Genomic DNA, 23693 nt, shown 5'->3' on the forward strand with positions numbered 1-23693 from the left:
CAGAATTAGGCCATTCCACCATGAGCGATTTATTTTCCCTCTCAACACCATTCAGAATCAGAATCAGGTTTATTATCACTGGCACGTGATGTGAAATTTGTTAACTTAGCAGCAGCAGTCCAATGAAATACATAATATAGAAAAAATAATAAATGAAATAAATATAAGTAAATCAATTACAGTATACATATATTGAATAGATTAAAAAATAACATACAAAAAACAAATACTGTATATTAAAAAATAAGTGAGGTAGTGTCCAAGGGCTCAATAGCCATTTAGGAATCAGATGGCAGAGGGGAAGAAGCTGTTCCTGAATCGCTGAGAGTGTACCTTTAGGCTTCTGTACCTCCTACCTGATGGTAACAGTGAGAAAAGGGCATGCCCTGGGACGCTGCCTTTCTGAGACACTGCTTCCTGAAGATGCCCTGGGTACTTTCTAGGCTTGTACCCAAGATGGAGCTGACTAGACTTACAAACCTCTGCAGCTTCTTTTGGTCCTGTGCAGTAGCCCCTCCATACCAGACAGTGATACAGCCTGTCAGAATGCTCTCCACGGTACATCTATGGAAGTTTTTGAGTGTATTTGTTGACATGTGAAATCTTTTCAAACTCCTAATAAAGTTTAGCCACTGTCTTGCCTTCTTTATAACTACATCGATATGTTAGAACCAGGTTACATCCTCAGAGATCTTGACACCCAGGAACTTGAAACTGCTCACTGTCTCCACTTCTGATCCCCATAACCTTTTTGCTGTAACATAGGACGCCTATCTATATGTGCCATGATGTTCAGGATTTGCTGATGATCACTTTCTGACATTTCAGGAGCATCTTAACCACATTTGCTTTCTTTTCAAAGTGTGGTCCTGAACATAAACCCCCTATTCATCAAAGACCCCCATCACCCAGGCCATGCTCTCTTACCAATAGACAATAGGTGCAGAAGTAGACCATTCGGCCCTTCGAGCCTGCACCGCCATTCTGAGATCACGGCTGATCATCTACTATCAATACCCGGTTCCTGCCTTGTCCCCATATCCCTTGATTCCCCTATCCATAAGATACCTATCTAGCTCCTTCTTGAAAGCATCCAGAGAATTGGCCTCCACTGCCTTCTGAGGCAGTGCATTCCAGACCCCCACAACTCTCCGGGAGAAGAGGTTTTTCCTTAACTCTGTCCTAAATGACCTACCCCTTATTCTCAAATCCATGCCTTCTGGTACTGGACTCTCCCAGCATCTGGAACATATTTCCTGTCTCTATCTTGTCCAATCCCTTAATAATCTTACATGTTGCAATCAGATCCCCTCTCAATCTCCGCGTAAAGACAGTCCGGACATCCCAGGAATTAACCTTGTGAATCTACGCTGCACTTCCTCTACAGCCAGGATGTCCTTCCTTAACCCTGGAGACCAAAACTGTACACAATACTCCAGGTGTGGTCTCACCAGGGCCCTGTACAAATGCAAAAGGATTTCCTTGCTCTTGTACTCAATTCCCTTTGTAATAAAGGCCAACATCCCATTAGCCTTCTTCACTGCCTGCTGCACTTGCTCATTCACCTTCAGTGACTGATGAACAAGGACTCCTAGATCTCTTTGTATTTCTCCCTTACCTAACTCTACACCATTCAGATAGTAATCTGCCTTCCTGTTCTTACTTCCAAAGTGGATAACCTCACACTTATTCACATTAAACGCCATCTGCCAAGTATCTGCCCACTCACCCAGCCTATCCAAGTCACCCTGAATTCTCCTAACATCCTCATCACATGTCACACTGCCACCCAGCTTAGTATCATCAGCAAACTTGCTGATGTTATTCTCAATGCCATCATCTAAATCGTTGACGTAAATCGTAAACAGCTGTGGTCCCAATACCGAGCCCTGTGGCACCCCACTAGTCACCACCTGCCATTCCAAGAAACACCCATTCACCGTTACCCTTTGCTTTCTATCTGCCAACCAGTTTTCTATCCATGTCAATATCTTCCCCCCAATGCCATGAGCTCTGATTTTACCCACCAATCTCCTATGTGGGACCTATCAAATGCCTTCTGAAAATCGAGGTACACTACATCCACTGGATCTCCCTTGTCTAACTTATGCTGCCATCGGGCAGGGAATACAGGAATCTTAGGTCCCACACCACCAGATTCAAGAAGTTATTATCCTTCATCCATCAGGCTCCTGAATAAGCACGGATAACTTCAATCAACACTGAACTGATTCCACAACCTATGGACTCACTTTCACAGACTCTACAACTCGTCTTCTCCGTATCATTTATGTATTTATTATCTTTGGGGTTTTTTTGTATTTGCAGTTTGCCTTCTTTTGCACAGTGGTTGTTTGTTTTTGTGTGTTGTTTTTTTTCCCATTCATTGTGTTGTGTTTCTTTAATCTACTACAAATGCCTACAAGAAAATTAAGCTTAAGGTGGTGCATGGTAACAATATACGTATTTTGATAATAAATTTATTTTGAACAATCTCCTGCCAAAGAATAGCAGATTATTTCAGATTAATGGAGAGATGATGCTGGAACCTGGAGCAACAATCTTCTGGAGGAACTCATCGGGCTGCGGGTGGTGAGGGAAAGAGCTCCCAAGATACAACACTAGAGGCTACAGCTTTACTTCTGGTCAAGATGGTGCCAGCGTGCAACTCTCCCACTTTGCTGTCTCCAAGAAGATTCTGGGAAGACAACGCCTACTTGAATGGTCGCAATGCGAAAAAACTTCAAGATGGAACGCAGGCCAATGTTCGACTCCATTTCACCAGTAAAGATGTCCATTAATCACCCATTAGAGTATCGAAGAAGATTGAGACATCAAGGCAAATATGGAAAGCGAGCGAGAGTCCAGCGCAGACTACTTGCCCTTAAATCGCTGCCAGAGAAGAAGCCTGTCAGCAGTCTCTTGCTTTGAGGCTCACTGTGGCAGGCAGGTAGGCCTCTCTGCATTTATGTGGTCCCTCACTTTCAACGTTGGAGATATCGTAGGATGGGAATGTAGTTCTGCATTTATGGATTGGACTATTGCGTTTATAGACTGTGGACTTTCTCAGACTTATGGTTTTTATATACTCTGTTTTTTATAATTACCTGTTCCTTTTCCATTTTTGTGAGGGGAGGGTGTTCGGGGGTTGACGTTCTGTTAGTTCTTTTGTGCAGGGAGGGGTTGCTTTTTGAGAGTTCTTGTTCTATTTTTGTGCAGGGGAGGGAATATTGGATGTTGATAATTGTGATGCCATTCTTCTTATATTGGGGGAGGCTTAGGTTTGATGTTCTGCTCTGAATGACTTTCATGATCTTTCTTTGTTTCATGGCTATCTGGAGAAGACAAATTTCAAGTTGCTTTGATAATAAATGAACCTTTGAATTGGAAGAGGAAATCGGAAAGTTTAATGAAAATGTGCAGGATAAGTAGTTTTATTTTTGAAGGGGCCTGGAAACTTGCAAAATGGCAGTGGTATCCGACACAACAGTGGCACTTAAGACAGGCACAAACTTGTCATCGGGTTTGGAGGCTTGTCTGCCTCAACCCAGAGAGCCATGTTAGTTAGAGTCTTGTGCTTTGACTCTTTGTAGGGTCACCCACGCCAAACAGGTCAAAGGGTAGAGGCCAGACTAAGGGTAGTCCACCAAATTCGGGGCTTCAGCTCAGGGCTAACAACCCAGACTGGTCAAAAAAAATAAAAAATTGTTATGGAAACAGCAAAGAATCCTCCTGTGTGCAACCAAGGACAGACAAGAGATGGAGAACTTGCATGGCTTGTCTAAACACCAGTGGCGTAATAGGCAGTAATGCAGTAATAAAAAGGCAGGCATGGGAACATGTAGGTAGTTGGGCCGGGGGCATGGATTATGTGCCGAAGACAGATTTAGTTTAATTTAGCATCATGATTAGCACTGACATCATGTGCTGAAGGGCCTGTACTTGTGTTGTATTGTTTTATGTTCTTAAGATTATCCTATACATGTGTGTGAGGCAAAGCAAAAAGTATGACGATAAATGGTTAAGGTGCAGTTTAATCCAAGATTTACTACAGCACATTCGGCTTTCATGACCTGTTTATAAAATCCACAATCATGAAGGAATGTTTGGCAAGCTGGTTTTGTTTGGAGATTGAGAAAAACAGAACTGCATTTCATTATGTCACAATGATGCATTTTGTTTTTACTTGCACCTTTCTATTGCAAGATTTTAAAAAATGTGCCCAATAATCTTTAAAATGGAAAGCAACCCTCCTCAAAAAGTTTCTTATTTCAATCACATTTCTTTATTCTTGTACCAGCTCTCTTGGCTACTTCACAGCAGCTACTTCACAGCATGGTAATAAAAGCAAAGTATTACAGATAATGGAAACTTAAAGCACAAATGCACAAATCCAAGCAGGTCAGGCAATATCTTTGGACAGATCAGGTCAATTCCTCCATCTGCAAATGCCTGACAACTACAATGCCAGCAATATTTGTTACCAATTTTACTTTGAAGAAACCTTTTCATTAATCTTCTGCTTTACTTCTCCTTTTGTACTCCTGCTTTGTTACTATAATAGTTTCCCGACATTTCTTCTACACAGAAAGGGTAGGACGAGGGAACACACACCAGTCCTCATCAAGGGATCAGAAGAGGAAAGAATGAGCAATTTCAAGTTTCTGGGTGTCAACATCCCTGTGGATCCATCCCGAACCCCACATATTGATGCAGCTACAAACAAGGCACGACAGTGGCTATGTTTCATTAGCAGTCTGAGAAGAATTGGTATGTCACCAAAGACACTCACAAATTTCTACAGATGTACCGTGGAGAGCATTTTAACTAGCTGCATCACTGTCTGGTTGGGGGGGGGGGGGGGGGTTGCTACTGCACAGGATCAAAATAAGCTGCAGAGAGTTGCAAACTCAGTCAGCTCCATCATGGGCACTAGCCTCCATAGTATCCAGGACATCTTCAATGAACGATGCCTCCAAAAGGTGGCATCCATCATTAAAGATCACCCTCCCCCCCATAACCCAGGTTATGCCCTGTTCTCATTGCTACCATCTGGTAGGAGATACAGAAGGCTGAAGGCACATACTCACAACTCAGGAACAGCTTCTTCCCCTCTGCTATCAGGTTTCTGAATGGACACTGAACCCATGAACTCTACCTCACCACTTTATTTCTATTTTGCACTACTAATTTAATTATTACATATATTTATTGTACACAAAGACAACAAATTTCACAATGTGCCAGTGACATTAAACCAGATTCTGAGTAGGTCACCTAGCTCCTCAAGCCCACCCTGCCATTCAACACAATTAGGACTAATCTGCCTCGGGACTCAGCTCTTCTTCCATTTTCAGTTCCCTCAGGCTTCTCAAATCACTGATCTTTCAGAAAAAATCTATTAGCCTTCTCCATAAATAGTCCCATTCAATACCTCCAATGACCTAGCCTTCACAACATTCCAGGACAGATAACACGAAGAGAAACATTGGATATTTTTGGCACATGTACATGGAACATACAGCAAAGGGCGTCATTTACGTCAAATCAAATCAGTGAGGACTGTGACGGGCAGCCCACAAGTGTCACCACACTTCAGGCAGCAACAGAGTAAGTCCACAACTTACTAACCCTAACTGTACGTCTTTGGAATGTGGGGGGGGGGGGGGGGAGAACTGGAGCATTTTGAGGAAACCCACGCTGTACCTGGGGAAGTGTACAAACCCCAGAAGGAATTGAATCCTGATCTCACGAAGTGTTGCGCTGACCTCCAGCTTTAGAGAATCACCATCTTCTGAGACAACTAAAACGACACTCATTCAGCTGCTTTCTAAAAAGAATTAATATTGAGGATTGGGCATTGCTGGTAATGGAAGTACATTACCAGGCCTTAACTGCACTTGGTGCTGAGCCATCTTCATGAATTCTTTAGCCAAAGGATAGAAAATTAACGGAATTCATTGCCACAAATGGCTGTGGAAGCCATGCCATTGAGTACAGTTGGCCCTCCTTATCCACGGGGGACTAGTTCCAGGACCCCTTAAAACGCGGATGCTCAAGTCAGTGGACTTTAGGACCCGGTGGAGCTCCAGAGCTTATTTAACCAGTCTCAGTGCGGTGGACTTTAGGACCCGGTGGAGCTCCAGAGCTTATTTAACCAGTCTCAGTGCGGTGGACTTTAGGACCCGGCGGAGCACCGGAGCTTATTTAACCTGTCTCAGTGCGGTGGACTTTACAACCCGGCGGAATTCGGGACCCGCCGCCCGCAGTGTTTCTGTTTGGAAAACAATTACGATTGAAAATAAAGTGGAAATAATAAAGCAATCGGAAAGAGGTGAAACACCATCGGTCATTGGAAAAGCATTAGGCTACAGTCGGGATAAAGTGAGAACAATGGAGCATGTGAAGGCCCTGCCCTGATGAAAATACATGTGTTTCTTAAGAGTTTTATATGCATAGAAAGGTTAAATATATACTATATACTAAGACAAACGTTTGACTAACTGACGCTAAATAATACCAGATGTACCTGTTCCGACTTAGAGAACTTCTGGCTTGTTTTTCCATTCCCCATCCACAGTAACCTATGCACATCCTCCCGTATACTTTAAATCATCTCTAGATTACTTATAATACCTAATACTATGTAAATAGTTGTTATACTGTATTGTTTAGGGAATAATGACAAGAAAAAAGTCTGCACATGCACAAACAATGAGTGCTGAAGAGAGAACTTCCAGGTTTTCCTGATCAGCGGTTGGCTGAATCCGCGCATGTGGAACCCACGGATAAGAAGGGCCGACTGTATATTTAAAGGTGAAGTTGATAGGTTCTTAGTTAGTCAGATGGAATTGCGGAGTATATTTGATGGGCCAAATGGCCTAATTCTGCTCCTATGTCTTATAATCTGATTGTTGAGTCCTTGGAAAAAATAATTATACACTGCTATTGCGTAGGGAGTTCCAGGATTAGACCCAGTTTACAATTCAAGGCTAATTTGGTATTGTGTGCAGCCTGAGTGGAATTTACAGGTGGTAGGACTCCTATATGCATGCTGCTCCAGTTCTCCTTGTCAGCAAAGGTTGAGAATTTGAGAGATGCTGTCCAAGTATTCTACAAGAATAACTGAAATTTACTGGCATGATGGTGCTCATAGTATTGTGTGCCAAGGTATGAGAAATTAATATACAAGGTAGTAGAACGAAATAGGCTGTTTTGTTCTGGATGGTGACGCACATCTAGACTAGTTGAGTTTCTGGTCAATGGCGAACACCAAGATTCTGATGATAGGGTTCTTCATGAAGACATTACCATTAAACATCAAGGGTCAGTTGAGTTTCTGGTCAATGGTGAACACCAAGATGTTGATGATAGGGTTCTTCATGAAGACATTACAATGAAACATCAAGGGTTAGTGGTTCAACTTTCTCTTGTTACACATTGCCTTTGCTTGGGACTAGTATGTCATGAATGCCACTCATTAGCCTACGCTTGAATATTGCCTGCATGCAGCAGTGGATTGCTTCATTTATCGAACAAAGAACAGTTGTGGAGTTTCAAAAGAAATTGTAAGCACAAGAGATTTCTACAGATGCAAATCAGAGCAACAAACCCAAAATGCTGGAGCACATCAGCAGTTCAGGCAGTAGCTCTGGAGGGAAATAAACAATTGCTGTTTTGGGCCAAGACCCTTCATCTGGACTCAAAAGCAACTGAGTATTGTGCAATGATCAAAGTACGTTTTTGACCACATGATGGAGAGAAGCACACATTCCTTAAATGAATAAAGCAAAGCTATGACATTACTGAATGGGGGAGCAAGTCGGAGACTGATCTACTAATCCTGCTTCCCATTTCCTTGTGTTGTACTTTTTCAAGCGTCTGTTAATTTTGTCAGGAATGAGTGATTGGAACAGTAGATTTGTTCACATCAAGCTCTCACAAACAGCTGATGATCACCAGGTAATCTGTTTGGATAGCAATGACGGATCGATATACACTCAGTGGCCACTTCACACTGGTTCATTAATACAAAGATCTAACCAGACAAGCAGGCGGCAGAAATTGAATGCATAGAAGGTCAAAGTAAATTTATTGTCGAAGTATATACATGTCACCAAATATAACCCTGAGATTTGTTTTGTTGCAGGCACACTTGGTAAATCCAAGAACCACCGCAAGCTAATTGCCAAGCTCAGCAAACACTGAAACATCAGAACATAATAGAATCAATGAAAGACCGCACCCAACAGGGCAGACAAGCAACCAACTTGCAAAATGAAAAAATGAAAGAAATAATAATAATAGATAAATAAGCAATAAGTAAAGAGATCATGAGATGAAGAGTCCTTGAAAGCGAGTCCATTGGTTGTAGGAATAGTTCAATGATAGGACAAGTGAAGTTGAATGAAATTCTCCCTACTGGTTCCAGAGCCTGATGGTTGAGGGGTAATAACTATTCCTGAACCAGGTAGAGTGAGCCCCAAGGTTCTTGTACCTTCTTCCTGATGGCAGCAGCGAGAAGAGAGCTTGACCTGGGTGGTGGGGGTCCCTGATGATAGATGCTGCTTTCCTGCGACACCACTGTGTAGATGTGCTCAAAGCAGACATGGTCAAGAGGTTCAGTTAACCATAAATATGAAAAAGTCTGCAGATGCTGGAAATCCAAAGCAACACCCACAAAATGATGGAAGAACCCAGAAGGTCTGGCAGTATCTATGGAACTAAATAAGCAGTCAATGTTCCAAGCCAACACCCTTCTTCAGAACTGAATATGTTGCGCAGACCAAATAGCAGAATGGGGAAAAATGTAATCTAAGTGACATTGACTGTGGAATGATTGTTGGTACAAGATGGGATGGTTTCAGTATCTCAAAAACTGCTGATCTCCTGGGATTTTCACACACAAGTCTCTAGAGTTTACAGAGAATTGTTCGAAAAACAAATAAAAACATCCAATGAGTGAAAATGCCTTGTTAATGGGAGGTCAGAGGAGAATGGCAAAATTGGTTCAAGCTGACAGGAAGGAGACAGTAAATCAAATAACCACGTGTTCAACAGTGGAGTGCGGAAGAACATCTCTGAACATCTAACCTTGAAGTGGATACACTACAGCAGCAGCAGAACACTAATTGGCCTTTTATTACATACAGGTACAATGCCAAGAGTGTACATTAGAAGGAATAATGCCCTCAATCTTCTGCGAAAATGGAATGAGATCTGTTAATACACACTGGAGAGACTGGACAGAACTATGATTAGAAGTCTCACTGGAAGCAGGCACCTCTGACAGTACACCATCCCCTCTTCAAATGGGAGTCTAGGTCATTATACTCAGCTCTCTGGAATAGGAATCCAACCAACAATCTTCTGATTCAAAGGTGAAAGAACAATTAACAGAAGCACAGCTGGCATGCAAAGGGTTGTACTATAATCTTGCTGATGTTAACCAGAAATCACACAAAGTACTGTACAGAATCTTAGGCACCGCCCCCCCCCCTAGATTTTTTAATATTTGGTTTCAGATGTTATGGCCTCCACAGAGCCCCGATCTCAACATCGTTGAGGCTGTCTGGGACTATGCAGAGAGACAGAAGCAAGCAAGGCAGCCAAAGTCTGTAGAAGACCCGTGGCAGATTCTCCAAAATACTAGGAACAACCTACCAGCCAACCTTCTTCTAAAACTGCATAACACGATACCTCAGAGAATTGATGCAATTTTAAAGGAAAAATTGAATTGACTTTATTTCTTACATCCTTCACTTACATGAGGAGTAAAAAAAAAAATCGCTGTTACGTCGCCATCTAAATGTGTTATGTGTAATTAATTATAGTAATTTATAATAAATAGAACAATCAATGTAATATAGAGTACACTCAAATCAGCGGGAGTTCATCAGTCTGATGGCCTGGTGGAAGAAGCTGTCCTGGAGCCTGGTGGTCCTGGCTTTTAAGCTGTGGTACCGCTTCCTGGATGGTAGCAGCTGGAATAGATTGCGGTTGGGATGACTTGGGTCCCCAATGATCCTATGAGCCCTTTTTACACAGCTATCCTTGTAAATGTCCTGAATCATGGGAAGTTCACAACTATAGATGTGCTGGGCTGTCTGTACCACTCTGTAGAATCCTGCGATTGAGGGAGGTACAATTCCCATACCAGGCAGTGATGCAGCCAGTCAGGATGCTCTCAATTTCTTAGAATTTGAGCGCCCATACCAAATTTCCTCAACCGTCTGAGGTGAAAGAGGTGCTGTTGAGCCTTTTTCACAACACAGCTGGTGTGTATAGCTGCCATTCCAAATATTGACATGATTTATCTGCCTGTTGTTTACTGCTCTTTATAGTAATCTTTTCATATTTAGAAGCTTTCCATTTCATTATTTTTTCAAGCATCTTTGCTTTAGAGATTTTTTTACATGTCTAAGACTTTTATATAGTACTATATCTACTTTTCATAATTTTTTAGCCACCTTACATCTCAATTACCTTTGCTTATTATGACTGTAGCAGTATCTTCTTCCTTATAAGAAACAGATGCAAAAATTCTGTAAGCATTCTTGAAGAGCTAGTCAGCTTTCATTATCATGTGCCGTGTCCTATGTTGTAGGCAGCCGTGGTCTCTCCATGACGATTGTTCTTGGCAAATATTTCTACAGAAGTGGTTTGCCATTGCCTTCTTCTGGGCAGTGTCTTTACAAGACGGGTGACCCCCATCAATACTCTTCAGAGACTGTCTGCCTGGCATCAGTGGTTACATAACCAGGTCTTGTGATATGCACCAACTATTCATACGACCATCCACCAGCAGCTCCCATGGCTTCACATGACCCTGATCTGGTGGCTAAGCAGTTGCTACACCTTGCCCAAAGGTGACCCGCAGGCTAGCGGAGGGATGGAGCGCCTTACACCCCACCATCCTGTCCCTAATAAGCTCCTTCCTTACTGGTGCTACCTTTTTATTATTTATGTCCTTATAGAAAACTTCCCTTTGGGAAGTACTGTGGAGCATAACAAGTTTTGAAAAACAGTAACAGGAACATTGGGGTGCTACCGTAACATTGTGATTGTGTGACACTATTACAGTTTGGGGCATCAAAGGTTCAGAGTTCAACTCCTGTGCCATCCATATGTTCTTCCCATGAGAAGATGGGTTTCCTCCAGGTGCTCCAGTTTCCTACCACAGTCCAAAGATGTACCAGTTAGTAGATTAACTAGTAAATTGTCTTATAAATAGACTAGGTTAAATAGCTGGGCTGTGGCTGGAGGGGGTCTGTTCCACATTGTACCCTAATAAAATATGTGGAGGCCAAGCCATTGGATATATTTATTGCCGAGGTTGATAGACCTTTAATTAGTCAGGGCATGAAGGGTTACGGGGAGAAGGCAAGGGATTCGCGCTGAGAGGAAAATGGATCACCCACAATGAAATGGCAGAGCAGAATTGATGGGTCAAATGGCCTAATTCTCCTCCTACTGTATATCTTATGGTCTTGTACAGTCATAATTTGTGTACATCTTGTACATAGACATACTAAAGATAAAATTTGTTAAAAAAAAGAGAAACGTCACCAATATTAGGAAGTGAAAATGTATTTGGAATGCAGGATTAACACACACAAATCTTAATCCCTTTTACTTGAATTCAGTCTTTCCCCGGCTATTCCTTCTTGCTCCATCAAACTGGTTTTTAAATTTCTATCTCAGCGACCCAATCACTTAATTTGTTTTGATGTAGCCATTCCTCCTGAACGTCAAATCTATACTCATTTACAGTCCGTGGTCTCTCCCATCTCTTATCCAAGCTGTGATTCTTATCAAATACTGCATATTATGTTTTTGATTTTGTAACCAAATTTTAACCCACTTCAATGTCAAAATGAAATAATTTATAATGCCCAAACTGCAAAGTGCCCCAGTTTCTTTTTGCTCCAAAACCTGCGAGATCTGTTGTATACTAGAGTTAGAAAAGAAATTGCTCATGTAATTAATAGCAAAATGAAAGGTCTGACTAATATCAACAAGACTGCATTTGCCTTGTCAGTGGTGCTTCAGCTGGTGGCATTTTAACCTTTGAATCAGAGGGTTATGAGCTGAATTCCCACTTCAGCAAGCAGTTTACAAAAAAAATCCGAACTGAACACTAATCCCTCTCCAAGTGTCAGTCAGAAAAGCCTTCTTCCATCTAAGACTTTGCACCTATTCTTCAAAACAGAGATAGATGTCAAGTAAAAGAGTCAAATGGATCAAAAGTAAATGACAGCAGGGTGGAAACTGGTAGCAAAGGTAAAACTACTTTTAAAATTCTCTACAAGTGCAGGAAGCGGCACCAATTCATTCATCAATAGCAAGCCGAGAGGCCTTAGTAGCACCATAAGTGTGTGTACAACGAACAGCCAAGCATGCAAGTTCCTTCAGACTTAGAGAAAACAGGTAGAATTTAAGAAGGCGTTAGCATCAAAGGCACTGAAATGTGTGGCGATACTTGCATCGTTTGCACTAACAACCAACACACCCGAGGAAGTGCCCCCAGCACATCTTGAGTGTATTGGTTGTTTAACACAAATGACTCATTTTATTACATGTTTCAATGTACATGTGTAAAACTGTCAGAGGAAAGCAGCATCCCTCAGAGATCATCACTCCCCACGTCATGCTCTCATCTCGCTGCTGCCATCCGGTTGAAAGTCCACGAGCTTCAGGACTCACACCACCAGGTTCAAGAACAGTTACTACCACTCAACCATCAGGCTCTTGAACAAAAGGGGATAACTTCACTCGCCCCATCACTGATGTGCTCAGACAACCACTTTAAGGACCTTTATCTCATCATCTCTTGCTTTCATTATTTATTGCTATTTGTTTATATTTTGCATTTGCACAGTTTGTTGTCTTCTGCACTCTGGTTGATCTTTCATTGATCCTGTTACAGTTACTATTATATAAATTTGCTGCGTCTGCTCACAAGAAAATGAAACTCAGGGTGACATATGGTGACATTGATGAAATGTGAGATATATAAATATAGATAGAGAGAGAGAAAAAAAAGAATAAAGTTAATGCCTTAAGTCAATGGTCCTTCATTGGAACAACTTTGATAATAAAATTTACTTTGAACTTTAAAATAAACCTGAATCTAATGCAGGGACCAAGTGAAGACATGGTGGGCTTCTGTCTAAGGAGAAGTTCTTCAAACCATCATGGTGTGTCTGGAGGTATAAACAACCATGGTGAATATAAGCTGGAAGGAACCAGGAAACTGGAAATAGTCAAAGTGGTGGAAGGTATCAGAGGTATCATGGATACCAGTAGGAAGGGTCTGCATAATGAAAGAAAAACAGAAACTCAAGGTAGGAAAAAACTTATTCTTTGAGGTAAGAACAAGCTAAAACAGTGGATTTGACGGAATACTTCCGCTTTTAGACTTTGGCAAGTGATTAGAAGATGGATACAAACAATTCAGATATTATGAGACAGTCGGCTGGTGGAAGACAATCTCCTATGGAAATGAGTATTATGACTTTTTGGGGAGACTGTGGCCTGGGGTGTCACGACCCAGTGGGAGATGAGGAGGTGACTGAGAAATGACACTCAAGGTAAGGAAGGGCCAGTTTGTCAAACCACATCACCTCCCAGTCAGAAGATTCCAGCACAACATGAGGATTGGTCATGAGTGAGAACAGTATCGCACACCCAGAGAGTTCATGACTTTTAACAACTTGATTTTGCAGCAACAGATTTTTAGTTTCTTTATAAGCAATTAAGATCATTTGGGCATGAAATTAAAACATTGCATTTGCAGAACTTCCCTATCATCTATCTGAAGAACAGACCACCTCGATACATCACCAAAACCAAGCAAATCTTATTTTTAAGCAACACACACACACAGAACACTGGAGGAACTTAGCAGCATTTATGGAAATGAATAAACTATCAATGTTTCGGACCAAGACCCTTCTTCAGGACTGGAAAGGGGAAAGACACCAGAATAAAAAGGTGGGGAGCAGGGAAGGACGATAGCTGGAAGGTGATAGGTGAAGCCAGGTGGGTAAAAAGGTCAAGGTCTGGAGAAGAAAGAATCTGATAGGAAAGGACAGTGGACTATAGGAGAAAGGGAAGGAGGAAAGGACCCAAGGGCAAGTAGTAGGCAGGTGTCAAGAAGTAAAAGGTCAGAGCGGGGAAATGGGAGGGGGAGGGGAATAGAGGAAATTGGTCACTGGAAGAAGTCGATATTCATCCCACCAGGTTGGAGGTTACCTAGACTGATTCTTGACTTCTTACCTACTTAACTACATGCATTTTAAAAACTCTAAGCCAGAACACCTCTGGCTCTGGTAACATTTTCGCTATAATGCTAGTATGATGTTCTGATGGACCAGTGACCTAATGCATTTACTTTATATTCTCTATCTCTCTCTATATATATCTATATCTATATCTAAGCTAACAATTGTCTCAAGCATTTCCGTCGTTATTTCAGATTTCCACCTTTGGCAGGTTTCAGCTGTCAGTGAAAAGTCATCAATAAGAATTCAACAAAGTGAAAAGCCAATATCAATGTAATAGGTCACCAGGTTGCAAAAAACAGCACCAAATCATTTGAGATTCCAAAATTAGTTATGAGCAACAACGTAGGAAAGTTTTGCAGAAGAAAAATCTAAGCATGTAGATGTGTTTAGATCATTCCAAGCACTAGAATTAAAAATTGCAAGTGCACATATACATATACTGGCATCAAGAATGCATACATCCATAAATGCCCTTTATGGCAATGAAAAATGCTCAGACATTTTAAATGTCATACCTACGACGTATACTAACTAAAAAGTCACTTAGTCACTGCAGAAAGACAGTGTTGTACTGTTGCCAGCATCATACAATTATACAGTAACTTCAAAACCAATGAACATTTACAGATGTCTTTTCAAATTAATACCAACGAAAGCAAATTACTTTCAATAACGACTTGTAGTGTAAATTTACTATTCTTATTTACCTGCAGTTCAGTAGAGGTTCATTAAATATGAACCAGTCTGGGATAACAAGGCAATATATTAAATTCATCTGCAACTTTCTGCTTCCCCATGCGTGCAGAACACTTGAGTAACACAACCCATTCATGGTTTGACTACCTACTTTCAAAACGATTAAACGGTGAAGATTTTCTTAAGTATTCACTAAGAAATGCCAATATCAGGTCTGGCCATGATTAAACCCGTTTTGCTCCAGATCTTGCTTCGGTATTTGAATCAACTCTCAGTTTAAACTATTCCAGTCGCACACCAAAGAAAGGGTTAAGGCTCACAGAAAGAGCTCTGCAGGCCCTGCCCCATCACTCACTCACGCTCTACCACCTTATGCCCATATATAAGAACAGTACGCACTGAGAACTGGGCGCACTCCACACAGGCAGAAAATACTCACAACGAAGCAATGCTTAATGAAGAAAAATCTGAAATAACCTACAAACCGCAGCTCTTGATGATTCTGCAATAAGAATGGAAAAACAGCCCAGCAGTCAACCTTTAGTGCTGTTCCTCAGCCTAACTTGATAGTTACCCAAGTCCCGCCTGCTATCCGTACAGCGCCTTCATCCTCCTCATTTCCATTGGTTGGGGGTAGCCGTCAATCATACTCCCGACAGTCTGTCCAATTTGAATGGTCAACCTTAACGTCATCATAGAGCCCCGCCCCTTCCCCATGTTCCCCGACCCCTTCCCTTTGAAAACTGGTGGATCGCAGCGAGTTGGTGTGATGACGACTGTCGTTGCTGAAAGTGGCTGCGCGATAGGCCGAAGCGGCTTGTCAGTTGTGTGATGTCACAGACGGAACTGTCGCTGCCTCCATGCGCGCGTGCGTGGTCGGGAGGTTGTCTGCGTGGGGGTGGTTTATTCAAAATGGCGGCGCCCTGTTCGACTCGTTGGGGAAGTTAGTCAGCCGGAGTGAAAGTATCGGTAGTTTGGTCGTTCGATCCGCTACATTCGTCGGTTGTTTCCGCCTACGGTGTCTGAATTGCCCCGCGGACTTTAAGTAATTGATTGGGGAGCTGTGTTTGTGCAGGCCGAGCCTGGTGAAGTGGAGGCCGTGCCTCAGCGCTGTCTCAGGTAAAGGGCGCCGATACTGCCGGGGCCTCGGGAGCTTGGCCTCCACCGGGCCCTTTGGGAGAGGGAGAGGAAACCTTTCTCAGTTTAACTAAATACCATATGCGTGCATCGTGCTTTCTCACCTACTTGTTGAATTAGTTTGCGAGTGGGTGTTATGTTTCTGAAGCCAGGGTTTTCAGTCTAAACAAAGAAAACTTCTAAGGTATGAGACAACAGAGACTGCTAATGTTGAAATCTGGATGCAGGGTTTCGACTCGAAACGTCAACAGCTCCTTTCTATACGTCAATATGCTAGAGCAGCATCCACAGATGCTGCTGTAGCATATTGTTACAGAGGTATGAGGTGCAGACTTGGCTCTTGTAGATTGGTGAAGTATGTCGTTGGACAGGCAATTGCTAACATCTAAAAAGTGATTGAACAATTTATAATTAAAAAACACAAAATGCTGGCAGAACTCAGTAGGCCAGACAGCATCTATGGGAAGAGGTAATAATGACGGTTCGGGCCGAAACGTCGTTATTACCTCCTCCCATAGATGCTGTCTGGCCTGCTGAGTTCTGCCAGCATTTTGTGTTTTTTTTTTATTTCCAGCATCTGCAGATTCACTCGTGTTGCCTTTGAACAATTTATAATATTGTGTTTCCTTTGAGGCACAAAATCGCTGGGAGAAAATAGTACAAAAATGATTAAGATTAAACTGTTTCCCATGGGTAGGGAAATTAGGAATAGAAGGTATAGATATAAGGTGGTGGAAAAGATTTAATGGAACTTGAGGGACTTACATAGGTTACGGTAATATGTATGTGGAATGAGTTGCTAAAGGAAGTGGTGAGGTAGGGACATGGATGGAAGTACTGTTAAATAGAACTAGCTTGGATAGGGATATTGCTTAGCATGGACTAGTTGGGCAGAAGGGCCTATTCGTGTGTTGTATCACTATAAATTAAAGAGTATTAAATACAAGATGAAGCATTGTAATCTGAGGATTGGGAATGACTTAGAATTCTGCAAAAGATGTCTAGCAAGTTGATAAAACAAAGTATTCCATATTATAAAATATAAGAGTAAGCTAGCAAGGAACAAAAATATATTGAGACTGTCTTAATGCAAAAAAATCACTGTTATGGATGAGAGAGTTTTAATAAAAAAGTATTTGATCTGAAATATTAACTCTTTCCATAGAAAAGTCTGACCTACTGAGTGTTTCCAGCATGGTTATATTTCAGATTTATACTATAAGCAATCTTTAAACTTTTACATTTGATGTGGAAATTGTGAAGTAATTAAGTGACTACTTTGTGTTGACCTTCATGAAAGAAGGCACAAAGAAGTCTCTCAATTTTAAAGAAAAAAGCTGATGTCCCAGGATGCTGATAATTTGAATTCCAGGGTGTTTAATTAGTGACTATAAAGACAGTGGTTACTCTGTTGTCTTGCAGAATTCTTTACAATCTGTAAAGGTTTACTCAAGTTGGAAGGTAGAAAATGTGATCCCAGTATTTCAGAAAGGGAGAAGAAAAAAAGTATTTGATAATATCCAGAATACAGCACGTAAATTATAAATATTCTAGTCTGGATCAAGAATTGGTCCATACTAGAATAATATCAGACTAGTAATAAACAGGTTGTAAGTTGTAACAGCAGGGATGAGTTCTTGTATTAACACTTTGGCTGAGGGCAGCAAATGTAATAATTCAGTATTTGTTGGTAAAACAAAATTGGATAATGTGTGTGCTATTGAGAATGCAGAGACTTCAAAGGAATATTGATGAGCTGACTGAAGGGCAATGTTGCAGGTGTGAAGCAGCATGGGAAAATTTTAGCTTATCCACTTTTCTGGAATAAAAATACTGAGTATTTTAAAATGTGAGATTGTGAAGTGCTTATTCAAAGGAAGCCAGGTGTCTGCATACACAGGTTAATGAAATCTGACATGCATGTGTAATTGTCTGTTAGGAACGGAAATGTTAGTCTTGATTGCAAGAGTACGGATGCCATATCGAGAGTATGATGTGAAATATAAAAAAAACTACACAGGCTTGGAAATCTGAAGTAAACGGGTCAGGATGTGGTTTATTTTTATTTTGTGTATAATTTTGGTTTCCTTGCTCCAAAAGGGAAGACTTGTTATAAAGTGAAAGGCTGGACTAGATGCTCTGATAGGTTTGTCATATATGGAGTGATTTTGTTTGACCTCTATTCAAGATTTTTTAATGTCATTTCCAGTACACAAGTGTAAAGGAGAATGAAATAATTGTTACTCTAGATCTAATGTGGCACACAAATATACAGGATAAATAATACAATATTTTAACAATTACCAGAAATATAAATACATAAAATAGCTAGTATACATTGATTGTATGTCCTTAATGTGATGCGAGGCACAGGAGTTTCAGTACATAAGGTGCAGACAAGAAATGAAGTCATGGTGATGGGGTAGGTCAGTGATCGATATGTTGATCAGCCTAACTGCTCGGGGAAAGTAACTGTTTTTAAGTCTGGTGATGCTGGTGGGGTTGCTATGTAACCTACCTGATGGTAATAGGATAAACAGTCCATGAGCAGGGTGGGTGGGATCCTTCATTATTTTGCTGACCTTTTCCTGGCACCTTTTTGTAAATGGTTTTTTGGTGGGGGGGCTGGTGCTAGTGATGCGTTGAGCATTTTTGACTATCCGTTGTAGAGCCCTCCTGTTCATCACACTGTAATTTCCGTACTATTCTGTAGCATTTAGAAGAATAAAGACTGCCCTATCAGAATGCAGAATTTTTTAAAAAGGACTTGACTAGAAAAATGAAGGATGATTCCCCCCTCCCCCCACTGATTATGGAGTCTAAATCTTGGGGACTTATGGACTACATAAGAAGGACTGAAATGAGAATTCTCTACACTCAAAAGTTGTTGAAGCTCATCTTGCATTGAAGCTGTATTTATTTCTCGTTTCATAAGACGAGTTGGGACAGGTGCTAGGTTTGGAGGGATGCTTTTTTGACTGGTTGACCTTGACACATTTTTAAGTCAATTTCAATAATGTTGGAGCTACCAATGGTTGTAATTACCAAATTTTAGTTTGCTTTCAAAAAATGAAAGAAAGAAACTTTACATGCTGGAAGTGTGCAATTAAAATAAAACAAAATTCATTAAAACCTCAACCAATCTGATGACATCTATTTGAAGGTCAACTTTCAGATCCAAACATTGGTAGACCATTGGAAGAGTTTACCGAATCTTTGATATTTTCTTGGACAGACAAGCTGTTTTTTAGTGTCATAGCTCATGTAAACCACTAACAATGCAAAGCCTCTGGGGCACTATTATGAATGGGCATATTTTCAGTTTTTGAGAAATATGTGTAATTAGAAATTCATGACTATATTATTTGGCTTATTTCATAATGACGAGCTATGCACAACAAGCAACTGGATAAAGCTTCAAATTGTAAAGGGAATTGTCAATTCAATCTCCATCCAGATTCGCTGTGTATCTCCTTCAGGAGAGCCCATGCCAGTCCTCATTGAAAGGGTGCTTAGCTTCAAATTCCTAGCATCAACTTTTCAGAGGATCTGTCATGGGCCCAATACACCGATGCAATCATGTTAGAGGCACTCCAACAGTTTTACTTAATTAGGAGTTTGAGGAGATCCTTCTGTGCAACTTCCAATGCCTCTACTTCCTCAGGAAGCCAAAGAAATTCGACATGCTCCCATTGATACTTACCTATTTATCAAAACACCATAAAAACATTCTGTCTGAATGCATAAGTGCCTGGTATGGCAACTGTCCTGTATGCAAATGACTGCAAGAACACTGCAGAGAGAGTTATGGACACAGCTCAGCACATCACGGCCTCTCTTCTTACTACCTCAGTACGGCAGCCAGCATAATCAAAGACCCCACTCTCCTTTTGGGCAGAAGATACGAAAGCCTGAAGAAAAGCTTTTATCCCTCTGTTATCAGATTCTGAAATAGACCTCTTGTACGATAAGATGGACTCTTCGCCTCACAATCTCTATACGTCATTATGATTTTGTACTTTATCATTTATCTACATTTCCCAGCCACATCCCCACCTTAATGTATAGGAATGTTTTCAAAATTCAAAATTGTTTCATGCTATTTCCAGTACACAAGTGTAAAGAAGAACAAAATAATTGTTACTCCTAACATGGCTCAATCAGAAGCGGATGAAGTTCAAGTACACCTTGGAATGTGGGAGAAAACTGGAGCACCTGGAGGAAATTATGCATTATGGGGAGAAAATTCACCTCAGCCTCAGTTGTTGAACTGCAGTATCTGCACTATTCTTTTAAATATGTAGTTTGCATGACTGAACCCCAAATTTCCAAAATTTTGTTTAAAGGTCACACTGCTGCCTGTGTCAGAGAGGTGTCAGAGGAGTCTGTGCAAAGGCAGTGGGCAATCTAATGGAATCCGTTTTTCTGCCAACGAGCACCTCACTGATGGTGCAGACCTGTAGTACTTTAAGTTCTTAATATCCAGCAAGGTCTTGCAATCGTAAAAAATAACATTTTAAAAAGACAATACTTTGACCCTGTAGAAGTTGCTATGATCAAACATGCTGCCATCTTACCACGGCCATCATAAAAATCTAATATGGTAACATAAGGTGCCATCGTGTCAACACTCTGGACATTGGTATCTGTAAGGTTATATCATTGCCTTAGTAAAAGACCACAATGCTGTTAGTGTCACTTGTGCCATAACAATTCTGATGATAATATGTTGCATCCCTCCAGACCAAGACTAATAGGCACTGGAGAAGTTTTTTTCCTACTGCGGTCACTTTGCTGAACAGTTAACTGCCGGTTAACTGTCGGCTAACTATTACTTGGATTGCACTACCTGTATGTATAATCTATATTTTCATTTATATTTATCATTATTATTGTTATGAGCAGAGAGACAACATCTGCCGGAAGTAAATTCCTTGTATGTGCATAGGTACTTGGCGATTAAAGTCTGATTCTGATTCTGATTCTGATTTTCACCAACCTAGCTGGAAAGTGTTAGCACCAACAGAAAATGCTGCAGTCCGGGCATCCCAATGATGCTACCACTCAGTTTTGCAGTCAGTTCTGACCAATGTGTCAAAAAGACATGTGCCAAGTCATAAAACAACAAAGTTTTAGAAGTATGTGATATCTCTGCTGAAAATTACGATCAGGTTGTGAAGACTTTCAGTCATGAATGCATAATCCCATTGTCCACATCTGGAAAGTTGCAATACCAGAGATCCTAAAATCATGGTTGTCTTCAAGAACAACCAATTCATCTATGATAACTACTGAGAGACTTTCCCACTGCCTGCTGTGAGGGAAGTCATCACCAGGTCCTCCTCAACTGCCTCATCCCCCAGTCGCTGAAGGCCTGCTCCCTGAATTTTAATCATTGAGAGCCAAGGACGTGATGTATATATACCATACTGCAACTTCAATGCAAGTACATAGAGGAGCAGCTTACCATGGCCATTTTGATCTCACTAAAACCTTTAGCTGTGCCTACTGAAAGGAAATGAACTGTGCCCTCATATTTAGCTGCTCACAGAAATTCACCTCTTTACTCTGATGGCATAAAAGCCACAATCCTAACAGCAGGTCCACAACAGATGGAGCAGTGGTGGAGTTAATTTACAAAACTCTCACCTATGTTGCTTAGAGTCCAAAAACAAAATCACTTCAGCCCCAGTGTTGAATTGCAGTATTTGCACTGTACTTGCATTTAAATATGTGGTTTGCATGCCTTTCCAAAATCAAAACTTTGTTTAAAGTTTTGTCAAGAGAAAATACCATTGGACCAAGGAAAGGATTGAAGTTCCTTGGGAAAAAAAATGCATTGAGCCATTGACTTCTGGGTAAATATGACAGTAATAGGAAATCCTCCCTGTCCAATGACTGTTCAAAATGTTAAAACAACCATCATGCAGAAATCTCAACTTCATGCATTAGGAGCACGTAGAAACCCAATGTGAACGACTGAATTGGGGCACCATCTTACAATTTACCATCATCAGTCACATCAGAATCCTGCCCATTTGTGGCGGTGACTGTGCTTCAGTTCTGGACCTCATTGTTCAACCCATTAAACTTTTGCATGCTAGTTGAATAAAAGATAAATGGTTTTTCATTGATTGATTCTATTATGGATTTATTCAGTATGCCCACAAGAAAGTGAATCTCAAGAGTTACGCGAGGAAATCTGCAGATGCTGGAAATTCAAACAATGCACACAAAATGCTGGTGGAACACAGCAGGCCAGGCAAGGGTCTCGGCCCAAAACGTCAACAGCGCTTCTCCCTATAGATGCTGCCTGGCCTGCTGTGTTCCACCAGCATTTTGTGTGTGTTGTTCTCAGTTATATATGGTGACATATGTACTTTGATAATAAATTTTCTATGAATTTTGAACTGGAGTACATCCAAACGATTCAATCCCAAGCTAAGAAGACGTAAGATAGTATTTCATTTTTATGAGGGATCAACCTTTAGCCATGAAAGGAATAACAAATCAGCCATGATTGAAAGGTAGAGAAGACTCAATGAGCCAAATGGCCTATTACTGCTTCTATCTCTTATGGTCTTAACTCTCTAAGCCCTCTTCTCACCACCAATCTGTCACACTGATTCAGAGACTCCTTAGCCCTGCGTTATAACATTACAGCATTTTTCTTGTCAGCTTTTCTTACTCATACCAACAAGGTGAAGGGGATAGGCATTCAGAGCTTGAGATCAAGGTGGGTTTGGATTTATTACAACCACTGCCTATTTTAGTTCTGCTACATAAGCTTACATCTGACCTTTGTATTTGTCACATCAGTACCCATATCAGGCGTTGTGAACCAGTATTAATGACCACAAAAGGATAAGTGTTAAATAGTTATGAAAATCATCTAAGAAAAATTCAATTTAGATGAGTACAGAATGTTTTGCAATAGTGTTTTTGACATTTTGATGACTCGTAGATAAAATCTTTTCAATAAAGCGAAAAGTGAAACAATTACAGATACTGCTAACTGATCTTTTAAGTGATTGTTTACTTTCTGGCTCCAGGTAAATGAAGGAAAACAAAGAGAACTCCACCCTGACTGCAGCGCTGGCAAATGTGGACGTTAGGAAGCCATGCTGGTATTGGGATAAGAAGGATCTGGCACACACTCCATCCCAGTTGGAAGGACTTGATCCAGCAACAGAGGCACGCTATCGTCGAGAGGGTGCCAGGTTTATATTTGATGTGGGAACTCGTCTCGGGTTGTATCCTTTTGAATTTTTAGATGCTATGTCATTGAATATAAAGATGTCAAACAGGACAAAGACCCCAGTAATGAAGAAGAAAAGGTGCTGAAAGGGTAGGTAAGCCATTTGTGGTCTGAAGACTCTCACAGCTAACTGGACTATTTCTCTTCCCACCCTGTTTCTTGCAAAAAGGCTATCCCCTTCTCACAATTCCTCCGTCTCCGCCGCATCTGCTCTCAGGATGAGGCTTTTCATTCCAGGACGAAGGAGATGTCTTCCTTTTTTAAACAAAGGGGCTTCCCTTCGTCCACCATCAACTCTGCTCTCAAACGCATCT

The 23693-nt window shown here is 41.1% G+C and overlaps 2 protein-coding genes across 11 annotated transcripts in view; one reads left to right on the top strand and one right to left on the bottom strand.

Moving 5' to 3' along the window:
* setd3 (SET domain containing 3, actin histidine methyltransferase) overlaps window positions 1-15653 on the bottom strand; it is a 156170-nt gene extending 140517 nt beyond the window's left edge. Inside the window, exon 1 of one of the 6 annotated variants that reach the window (XM_073039207.1) lies at window positions 15559-15653. The gene's annotated coding sequence lies outside the window, so the exon portion shown is untranslated. Of the gene's footprint in view, window positions 1-15135; window positions 15229-15423 lie in introns of those variants that run through there. The other 5 variants (XM_073039202.1, XM_073039203.1, XM_073039204.1 and 2 more) reach the window with 5 other exon arrangements.
* A 194-nt stretch (window positions 15654-15847) lies between these two features.
* The window catches only part of ccnk (cyclin K), a 61817-nt gene continuing 53971 nt past the window's right edge, over window positions 15848-23693 (top strand). For 4 of the 5 annotated variants that reach the window (XM_073039209.1, XM_073039208.1, XM_073039211.1 and 1 more), the window contains exons 1-2: window positions 15849-16103; window positions 23174-23374. In XM_073039209.1, coding sequence (XP_072895310.1) covers window positions 23178-23374 — 197 coding nt within the window. In that variant the 5' untranslated portion in view covers window positions 15849-16103; window positions 23174-23177. Of the gene's footprint in view, window positions 16104-23173; window positions 23375-23693 lie in introns of all 5 variants that reach the window. The other variant, XM_073039212.1, reaches the window with a different exon arrangement.

This window comes from Hemitrygon akajei, chromosome 3 (assembly GCF_048418815.1).
Source record: "Hemitrygon akajei chromosome 3, sHemAka1.3, whole genome shotgun sequence".
Lineage (NCBI taxonomy): Eukaryota > Metazoa > Chordata > Chondrichthyes > Myliobatiformes > Dasyatidae > Hemitrygon > Hemitrygon akajei.